Source organism: Zingiber officinale, chromosome 6A, assembly GCF_018446385.1.
Source record: "Zingiber officinale cultivar Zhangliang chromosome 6A, Zo_v1.1, whole genome shotgun sequence".
In the NCBI taxonomy this organism is placed as follows: domain Eukaryota; kingdom Viridiplantae; phylum Streptophyta; class Magnoliopsida; order Zingiberales; family Zingiberaceae; genus Zingiber; species Zingiber officinale.
This window is the reverse complement of record NC_055997.1, coordinates 18,440,915-18,451,675: the sequence shown is the minus strand read 5'-3', so window position 1 is coordinate 18,451,675 and position 10,761 is coordinate 18,440,915. Positions and strand designations below refer to the sequence as shown.

Sequence of the window (10,761 nt, the reverse complement as noted above, 5' to 3'; positions counted from 1 at the left end):
ATAATTCGACCGAACAACACAAATGTCTGGGATATAAGTGCAAGAGCATACTCACTTATAACTCAATCGAGCGGTTCGAGAGTCTGGGGCATAGGCGCGAGAGTCTAGGATGTATGCGCGAGAGTATGCTCGCTTATAACTTGACCGAACACCTCGAGAGTCTAGGACATAAGCATGAGAACATACTCACTTATAATTCGGCCGAACAGCATGAGAGTCTGGGATATAGGCGCAAGAACATGCTCGCTTATAACTCGGCCAAGCGGTATGAGAGTCTAAGACAAAGGCGCAAGAGCACATTCGCTTATAACTTGGTCGAACCACCCGAGAGTTTGGAACATATGCGCGAGAGCATGCTCACTTATAACTCAGTCGAGCGACATGAGAGTCTAAGACATAGGCGCGAGCTTGGCCAAAAGGGACGATAATCTAGGACAAATGCATGAGAGCATGCTCACTTATAACTTGACGAAGCGACACGAGAGTCTGGGACATAGGTGCGAGAGCATACTTGCTTATAACTTAACTGAGCTGCTCGAGAATCTCGAACATAGGCGTGAGAGCACGCTTGCATGTAACTTGGCCGAGCAGTACGAGAGTCTGAGACATTGGTACGAGAACATACTCACTTATAACTTGGCCAAATGACACGAGAGTCTGGGATATTGGCGCGAGAGCATGCTCGTATATAACTCGGTCGAACGACACGAGAGTATGGGACATTGTTACGAGAGCATGCTCGTTTATAACTCGACCGAACGATACGAGAGTCTGAGATATTAATGCGAGAGCACGCTTACTTATAACTCAATCGAACGGCTCGAGAGTTTGGGATTTTGGCGCGAGAGCATGCTTACTTATAATTCGACCGAACAACACGAATGTCTGGGATATAAGTGCAAGAGCATACTCGCTTATAACTCGACCGAGCACCACGAGAGTCTGAAATATAAGCACGAGAGCATGCTCGCTTATAACTCGATCGAGCGGTTCAACAATCTGGGGCATAGGCACGAGAGCATGCTCGCTTATAATTCGCCTGAGCGACACAAGAGTTTGGGACTTAGGCGCAAGAGCATGCTTGCTTATAACTTGGTCAAGCGACAAGAGAGTTTGGGACATATGACTTTTGAGATAAATTTGCCTACATTTTTATTAAGTATAAATATTCAACATGATACATTAATTTATTATAAGTATACTCTTAAGCCTTATAAGGTTGCAGATGATTTGTGTTCCAAGACCACTCCAAATCTGCTTGCAACAAGGTAACTGTGGTGAATCGTCCAGTTTCATCCATCTACGTGTTTCAGATTTAGGCAAATATTCTCATGAACGACGTCAAATTTAATCCTATCTGAAATCGAGAGAGATGGTGCGCTGGGCAAATGACTCTAATGTTGACCATTAGAAGACTATGAGGTGGAGGAAAATGACTTCGAATGCTCCTTTCTGCGCACACTAAAGAGAGGGACCAGAAATGTTAGAACAAGAACCAAGGAGGGAGTATCTGTCACAGTCATTCCAACGCTCAAGTGAGAACAGTGGCCAAAAATGGAGAAGAAGATGAATAATAACACAGATACATATGTGCGTTTAATGTAAAACTTCAAGTTACTTGGCCAACGGAGAGGACTTCCTTTTTTTATATTGACCCTCAGAACCTCTATGATAATGAGATGTCAAAAAATGTCTGGTGTCATAATATATTGAGTAATGGAAGATGTACGACCACCCTTTGAAGAATGTTTCGTTACATGTATATGAACCATTCATAACTTCCGCAATAATGAGACGACTGAGAAAATGTCAAATAATATTAGGCAACGAAAGATGTACAACCACCCCCAGAGGAATGTTCCATTGCAGGTATATGTTATGATAGTGGAATATTCCTTAATGAATATTTATTATTCTCTGACAACTTGTTATAATTCTCTGACAATATTATCTCCTGGAGGCAGTCCGACAGATTTTGTAGCTGACGTGCTGTATGATGGGAGACTGGCATATGAGAAGTGGAAAGCTTAGCTCCATAGGTCCAACTAGCACTTTAGGCCAACCGACTATATGATAGAGGCCTTGCCTTTGAAGGGTGTGAGACTAAGTCCCAGAGGGTCCACCCGGGACTTTGGGCCGACTGACCATATAATGGAGGTCTTGCCTTTGAGGAGTGAGGAACTAAGCTCTGAATGTCCGACCGGCGTTGTGTCCGACCGGCTATATAATGTGTGTCTTGGCGCTAAGAAGTGAGGTGTTGAGCTTTGAATGTCCGACTGACACTAAATTCGGTTGGTTGCGTGTTGAATGTCTTAGCGTTGAAAAGTGGAGAATTGCGCCTCGAAAGTCCAACTGATACTTGGGCCGACTGATTTTATACTAAGAGTTTTGATGATGAGAAGTGAAGATCTGAACCTTGCGAGTCCGACCGACTCTAGGACCGACCGACTCTAGGGCTGACTGGCTCTATGCTGAGAGAGATCCGACCAGCACTTTAGGCTGATCGACTTTATGCTAAGAGTCTTAGCGATGAGAAGTGGAGATCTGAGTCCTGGTAAGAGTAAGTTGTTCAGCTGCATATATTTTGATTCTAACCGCTATCTCATCTTGATTTTGATTACCACATCATCTTGACTATCGATTCCACATTACCTTTGAGGTCACTCGTAACGCGCCATATCAACTGCATCATTACAGGGGCAAAACCACCACCAAATTAGTAGTTATTGAGCCTTGTTCTGTTTGTCATATACATGAACAATCAAAGGAAGATTGACACTAAGCTCTTTCACCAATGCTTCACCATTTGAGTTCTTAGATTCCATCGAAAAGGTGACTGATCTGAAAAGGTGAAAGCTATATTAGGGAGACAAGCTGTAGAATGAACAAATAAAGTGCTTTAATTGACCTTCAACAGTTGCCTCCTTTTGTTCCATAAGTTTCTTCCTCCAGTCTATTTCTACTATCATAAGCCAAATTCAAATCCCCCAAGTGAGTTGCCATTGATGTGAAAAAGAACAATCATGCATCGAGAATCAGCTTTTAGATTAAGAAACGTGAATCAAAGAAACCAGAATCCAAATCGTGATATTATTTGGATGATCTCTCTCTCTGATGCTCAAATCACTCCAGAAAATCCCAAGCGAGTCGAAAAAAAACACCATGGTGAAGAAAAAATCGTAGCAAAAAGAAGCTACAAACTCCAAATCCGAAAGAAAGCAGAGCAAAGAGATGGAAATGTTACACTGTGGAGGCCTCTGCAAATGTTGATTCGTTGAGATCATTATCATTGTCGTCCTCCTCCTCCTCTTCCTCGTCTTCCCCGTTGATGAACAGCGCCGAGTCCTTCTCTTCCTCGCTCGAAAAGTCTCTCCTTTCCAGTTTTGCATTGGCCGCGACAAAGATCAACTTGTGCATTCGGTCGACGCCGGCGGCCAACCGGGAGTTGCAGCAGGCCCGACGCAGCAGGGAAGGGTTGTGCTTGAAGCCACAGGAGGTGGCGTGGAGGAAGATGAGCCTCACGGCAACCTTGCCGAGGCATTTGAACTCGTTAAGGTAGGTCTCCCATACCAGCCTGCTGCTCTGTGGGTTGGCCACCTTCAGCTTCCCGGTCGCGGGGTCTCGCTGCCTCACCTGCACCGCCTGTGCGTACAGCGGATCCAATCCTTCTGTTCTCCACTTCATCAGCTCCATGAGAGCAATGTGGGCTTCGTCGCGCGAGACCAGTCTGGTGATCAGCTTGTCCACGTCCTTCTCTTGGTGAGAGCTCAGAGACTTGAATGGCGGAAGGTATTTGCCACTGACGTCCTTCACCAAGTACAGTGGATCCAGCACGAACGCAGCCGGCCAAGCCGGGTGGTAGTGCTTCTTGAACCTCTTGTCGATCACCTTCTCCAAAGGAGCGAGCTTGATGTTGTACTTGGAGGACCAGTCACTGACCTTGGACCGCAGCTCCTCCCACAGCGGCAGGGATTGCCCCACCAGCGGTCGCTCTGCCTCTGTTTCCAGGACCATGTCCTCCAGCAGCCGGACCAGCGCGTGCACCGACTCAAGTTGGTTCCAGAAGCTCATTTCCAGGACCATGTCCGCCATGTCCCGCGCGGTGGGATCGTCGCGGCAGATTGACTTGTAGGATTCATGGAGTACAACGGATTGCACGGCGCGAGCAGAGGACAAGATGTCCTCGATCATGGGGAAGACTGACAGCGCCGGTGCGACACCTTCCGCTGCGTCGTAGGACGGCGGCACACGGAGGAGGCACACGTTGTCCAGCTCCTGGAGCTGGTACTTGTGGAAGATGCTCCTCACTTGCGGGTGCTTGTTGAAGAAGCTCGCGAGCTTGTAGCATTTGGCTGCCACGGTGTGGACGAGTGGAAGCTCACGGGCGATGTCCTTGATGAGACCGCGGAGGCCCTGTAGCTGGCACGAGAGGTTCACCATCCATGGATACTGGTTCTCCAATTCCAGAAGCGCCTTGGACTTGAACTTGTCCGCGATGATCCCGGCGCACCTCTGAGTGTTGCCCTCGCCGGCGATGTCCGTTATGGTGTCTAGCAGCACCTCCTCTGCCGACTTGGACGCAGCTCGGCCGTGCGTGACCAGGGACCGGTGGAAGACGATGGTCCCGTTGGGGAGGTTCACCGTCATGTTGATGATGGAGGAGGACGAGTCCTGGGGTTTCTTCCACCCATCGGAGGACAGCTGGAAGAAGAGAGCGTCGTGGATGCGCGCGTCGGCCTCCGCACGGGCCTCCTCGTAGCGTCCCTCTAGGCGGTGGCCGACGAGGTCGCGGCGAGAAACTAGGGGAAGACCCACGTTGCCGAGGAAGGCGCGGAACTTGGGATGCTCGGCGGAGGAGAGAGAGATGGCGCCGGTTCCGGCGGACTCGTGGAACCAATCGGAGAGGAGGGAGAGGGCGGAGTCCATTTGAGGTTTGGAGAGGGATGGAGCGGAGAAGGACTTGGGGCTCTTCAGCCTCTTGACGCTGCCCTCGAGCATCCCCAGCGAGCCGAGGTCCTCCTTCCCGCTGGAGAATACAGGCAGAGGAGGCGGCAGGAGGAGCGGGAGAGGCGGCGGCGTGGAGAACAAGACTTCGCCGCTGCTACCCGCGGCGGGGGTGGCAGGCGACAAGGAGAACCGGGCGGGATCGACAGCAGCGAAGCGAGGTAGATGTAAGTGGGCAGGCGAATGGCTGGCGGCGCCGGAGGGGGAGGAGCGCTTACGGCAGTTGGGACCGGCCGTCGAGGAGGAATCGCAGGGGGCAATGGCGGAGATGGGCTTGGGGGGTGGCGGCGGAGGAGGTGGGGAAGCGAGCGGCAAAGCGGCGGAGGAGGAGGGGGAGGCGAAATTAGGGCAGGTTCCGCGCTTGAGGTGCTCGGAGGCGGTGCGGGAGGGGTTGGAGGCCGAGAAGACGGTGTCGCACAGGGAGCACCGGAGCTTCACGGCCTTAGGGATCGCTGCCTCGGATCCCGGCACCAACACCGGCTCCAGGTGCGCCCAATACCACGCTCCCTTCCCCTTGATCGCCTTGTTCCTCACCATCGTCAGCGACTCGAACCGCTTATGCGCCGCCTTCGACGCCACCTCCTCCTCCGCCGATTCCTCCGCCTCTGCCTGATTCGTCACCAACGCGTTCGCCGTCGCCATCGCCGGCACCGATCAACTACCCAGCCCACCACCCAAACAAAACCCTTAACTAATACCTACTCTGCCGTCGTGAGCCCATGGTTTTCCGAGCCATCACTGCCTCAGCTCGAGGCTGAGCCGACGTCGGCCGCCGTGAGAGGAGGCGATCATGTCGACGACTTTAGCATGGATTTAGGGCAGCAGAGGAAGGAGAAAGAGGAGGAAGCAGAGCACTGGAGTAGGGGAAGGAAGGAGATTAATATATAATATATTTGTCTTCTACTTTTCATTATTAATTAATTATGATAAATCATTTTATCAATTATTTATTAATTTTAAAAATTAACGCAAAAGTGGCTTCGTTTTGACAATAAAGCCATCCGTTTGTTGCGTAGCGTGTGGTTGTATTCGGGAAAACCAAATTAATAATTTTTTATTTTTTATATAAAATTAATTCAAATTTTAATAATTTATTTTTGTAAACTCTTGTTCTTCATGTGCTTTTATTCCGGTGGGCCGGCCCATGGTAACGCTAATGGGCCCGGCTGAAATCGTTGTGATCTATTCTCCACATGTTGTAACGGTCTTTCATTTTGCACCTTGTACTTTATGATTTGTTACCTCACCCTCGTAGTTCAAAAGATTGAATATTGACCCTCCGTTGTAAATACTAACGAAGTGACATTCATTGACTTGCAATGAAAAATACAAAAAAAAAAAAAAAAAATCTTATATTTTAGCTTGAATGTAAAAGGTTAAATTTAAAACGTAGATTCAAATTTATAATGTCGAGAGATATTTATGATTTTTGCTCGTATTTTAGACAGAAAATAATTTTATATTTAATACGGTGTGTGAATGAGTTATGATGATCAGACCAAAACTAGATTGGTTCTACTTAGGTCTATGTGCGCTTTGGGGTGTTATATGAGCTAGAGATGGATGGATTGTAAAAAAAAAAAATCATTGCTTTTAACAATAATATATCAAATTAATATTTGAAAATATAAATATAATTAAAAGAGTTCAGTGAATATATAAATATTAGTTATATGTTAATAACTAATAGATCTAGTGAGTTGATATAGAATCAGATCATATATATATATATATATATATATATATATATATATATATATATATATTCGTTTAGCTTTTTTGATTATATTTAATACGGTGATAAAAAAGGATGTTGGGATCGAAATGTAGCTAGGGAGGGTGAATAGCTCGGCGCGATCTCGTGCTCGTCGTTGCTTGTTTCTTCAAAGATATGCAGCGGAAAATACAAAGAAACAAACACACAACGCTAACTCTAAGATTTACTTGGTATCCACCTCAACAAGAGGTGACTAATCCAAGGATCCACACACTCACGCACCCTCCACTATGAAAACACTCCTTTACGGTAACTACCAAAAGTGGAGAAGCCTTACAACACTCTCAATACAAGAAGTAAGGAAAGAGAAAATAAAATATAAGTAAAAGCTTACAAGATATGCACTGAAAACCCTAACCCTAACTTCTTGTTGTAGCCCGCCGCCTCTTGATCTTGGATTACCAGCAAACCTTGCTCCAAGAACCCCTCAAGAACTAGTGGTAGAGTGGAGAAGAAACTGTGGAGAGCTACTGTGTCGCTGGAGAAGAATCGAGGAAGAACTGCGCAGAAAAACGCTCGCCAAAGGCTTTATCCGCGCCAATGGTTGAATCCCAATCGATTGGATTGCTCTCAATCGATTGGGGAGGCTTTGGATTGATCGGTTGATCGATCCAGAGCGCCTCTGTGCTCTTGGAATCACCCTGAATCGATTACCCGATCGATTCAAGACTTCTCGAGCGATTTCCAGCGCTCCAATCGATCGACTGATCGATTGGAAGTTTCAATCGATCAACTGATCGATTCAGAAGCTCACTGTTCGCTCAAAAACTCTCCCAATCGATTGACCGATCGATTGGGGAAGTTTCAATCGATTAACCAATTGATTCAGCTCATTTCTACGCGAATTCACGTCACCCAATCGATTGACCAATCGATTGAACCCTCGCCCCCCAATCGATTGGAAAGCAGAAAACTAGATAGAGCTTGAAATTAGCTTCGTTTCGCATCTAAGATCACCTCATTCCGATATCCGAGTCAAAAGTTATGCCCTTCGGAAGCTCACTACGTTCGAACTTCCTAGTTCCATGCCAACTCCCTATTGGACTTACGACCGCTAAGAGTTCGGTCAACTTTTGACCCATCTAGACTTTCTCCTTGTGCCAAGTGTTCGGTCAACCTTGATCCACTTGGACTTATCATCTCGTGCCAAGTGTCCGGTCCTCTATGACCCACTTGGACTTCTTTCTACCAGATGTCTGGTCACCCTTGACCCATCTGGATTTCCTTGTGCCTGACTTCACTCACCAGGTCTTTCCATTGTCCGGCTTCACTCACCGGGACTTTCCCCTGCCTGGCTTCACTCACCAGGACTTTCACTTGCCTGGCTTCACTCACCAAGACTTCTACTTGTCTGGCTTCACTCACCAGGACTTTCCCAACTGTCCGGCTTTACTCATCAGGACTTTCACCTAGTTTCACTCACTAGGACTTCTCAACTGCCCGACTTCACTCACCGGGACTTTCACCTAGCTTCACTCACTAGGATTTTCATCTGCCTGGCTTCACTCACCAGGACTTCCCACATGGACGATTGCACCTGCAATCTCCACGACCTGTCAGTCTCCATGTATTGTCTCAATGTATTGTCAAACATCGAAACCCAAACATCAAGACTCAAGCTTGAGCCAACTCAAGCTTAGTCAACCAGGTCAACATCGACCTAGGGAATATTGCACAAACAATCTCCCCATTTTTAATGTTTGACAATACCTATAAGTTAGGCTAATCCCATGCTAATGTATGAATGAGGGTTCCCTTCATTCTTCCCCTTTCCTAGAGGGCACAAACTTCCTCTTTAGGTAATGAAGGTTTAACTTAACCACACATTCTCCCCCTATTGGCATACATCAAAAACTCTCCCCTTGAAGAGTTACCCAACGTTGTTCACAACTCAATAACGAAGGTCTCATACCCTTCATTATTCTTAATGCTCATTCTTGAGCATATACCACTTGGTATGTTCACACACGATTCAAATAAAGGTCTCATACCCTTCATTTTCATCAAATGCTCATCCTTGAGCATATACCACTTAAACAATGAAGATATCCACTCTCCATTGTATTCAAATGTCCAACCTTGAGCATTTCGCGAAAGAAGGTTAACCACCTTCCAAGGTGTATGAAAAATAAATTTTCATGTCCTTAAAGAGTAACTCCCCCTAAAGACACGACCGTAACTTCTGTCATTGCACCAACAATGACTTGGAATTCCTAAATCTTTAGGAAATCCAAATTTAGAAGTTTTGAGGTTCAAAAATTCAATATTGAAATCAAACCTCTACTTAGTCTTCCTCAACCAATCCATCCTAGTTTTCATCATAAAAACTCCTCCTAAATGAGTGCAAATGTGTTCCAAGGGGTTAGTAATGGTTACCTAGACCACAAATGGTTTAAATCACTGAAAACAAGCTTTCCCAACTGAAATCAGTGATTCAATCGATCAATGGATCGATTCAAATCATGCGGAGCGATCGATGGATCGATCCAGCAAGCTTCTGCTTGCGACAAACACACCCTCAATCGATCACCCGATCGATTCAATCACCCGATCGATTGAGACCCGTCAATCGATCAGGCGATCGATTGAAGGTCTGAAGTTATTGAAAGTTCATTTCAATCAACTTCAGAAACCCCTAGAAAATTCTACAAAATTCTAAAAATCATGAAAATCGTTATAGACATTATTTAGGGCATATATTATCATGGAAAAATAGTTTTCTAAGAAAATACTTCATATTTTCAAAGATTGAGACAGACTTGAAAACTTGTAAAAAATTTAGTGTTTTCTTCCAAGTTTGTGTCTAACTATTCAATGATGATTACTATCAAAAGATAGCCTTCACCAAAGTTTTCCAAAAGTATTTTAAAATCATTTTCAAAACCAATATCCAACCATGTTCCTTGGGTTTAATGCACTGACTTATACATTAGCTTTCCCAATGATTGAAAAACGCATAACTATGTGTTTTGATGAATTTAAAACTCAAAAGAATGCACTAAATCAACATCTTAAGTTTTGTTCATCATCATAACATCTCACTTATATTTAATGTGTACAAAACCACATACAAGTCACCTTATAGTTCTTTGGTGAGATGTAAAATCTTAGTTTTTCCCTAAACTAGGGATTATGCATATCTATCTATGCATTTTTGAAACTATGAACATCTACCCAGGATGTTACTTGTTAGTGAATGTCATTAGTCCTTAATTGCAAGAAATAAACCGATGCATGAAAATGTTATGGCATACATCAAAGATAAATAATTTTCAAAAAAAAAAAATCTATAACTACATGATGTATGTATGACGTGACATGATATTTTTGTATTTTTCATAATAAAACATGAATGCAAAAACAAATAAATATGATGTCATGATATATGACGGGCAAACAAGACTAGGGGTGTCAATTCGGGTGGGTCGGGTCGGGTTGGGTTGGGTTGAGTTTTTTTTTTAACCCAACCCGAACCCGAGTTCAACCCAAAACACCTCAACCCGAATCCGAACCTGACCAACCCGATCAACCCAAACCTGACCCATATAACCCGAAAATCCTATTCAAAATGACTTTTTTGGGTTATTTTTCCTATAATTCTTTACTTTTATCTCAATACTCCATCATTACCATACAAACATGATATTAATATATATAAAAATATCTAAATTTTTAAAATAAAATTTGATTTAACCCCAAAAAACCCCACAAAACTTTATATTTAAGTTAACCCGGGTCAACCCGAACTCGACCCGACCCAACCCGAAACTTTTTTACTCTACAACCCTCCAACCCGAACCCGATCCGAATCCGAAAATGCCCAACCCGAACCTGATTTTTTTCGGGTCAACTCGGGTTGGGTCATCGGGTCGGGTTCATTTTTGACACCCCTAAACAAGACATGACAAATTAGCACACATACAATACCTAGATTACCTATCTAAGTATCCTTAACCTTAGCTAACTTTAACAAATTTGAA

General features: G+C 45.0%; 1 protein-coding gene across 2 annotated transcripts; it reads right to left on the bottom strand.

The window, feature by feature from the left end:
• Positions 1-2,688: 2,688 nt before the first annotated feature.
• On the bottom strand, positions 2,689-5,859 carry LOC121995993. 2 transcript variants are annotated; one of them, XM_042549793.1, is made up of 3 exons: positions 3,245-5,859; positions 2,909-2,962; positions 2,689-2,841 (listed from the first exon to the last, which is right to left on the bottom strand). In XM_042549793.1, the coding sequence occupies exons 1-2, from the start codon at positions 5,644-5,646 to the stop codon at positions 2,911-2,913; spliced, it is 2,454 nt and encodes an 817-aa protein (XP_042405727.1). In that variant the 5' UTR covers positions 5,647-5,859; the 3' UTR covers positions 2,689-2,841; positions 2,909-2,910. The 2 variants fall into 2 exon arrangements, with proteins under 2 accessions (XP_042405727.1, XP_042405726.1); XM_042549792.1 differs by lacking the exon at positions 2,909-2,962.
• Positions 5,860-10,761: the final 4,902 nt, after the last annotated feature.

Bases quoted from the DNA above. Each gene is read 5' to 3' on its own strand.
- LOC121995993 (XM_042549792.1), bottom strand. From the start codon at position 5,646: ATGGCGACGGCGAACGCGTTGGTGACGAATCAGGCAGAGGCGGAGGAA. The intron at 2,842-3,244 runs GTAACATTTCCA...TCACCTTTTCAG, and splicing joins TTTGCAGAGGCCTCCACAGT to ATCAGTCACCTTTTCGATGG.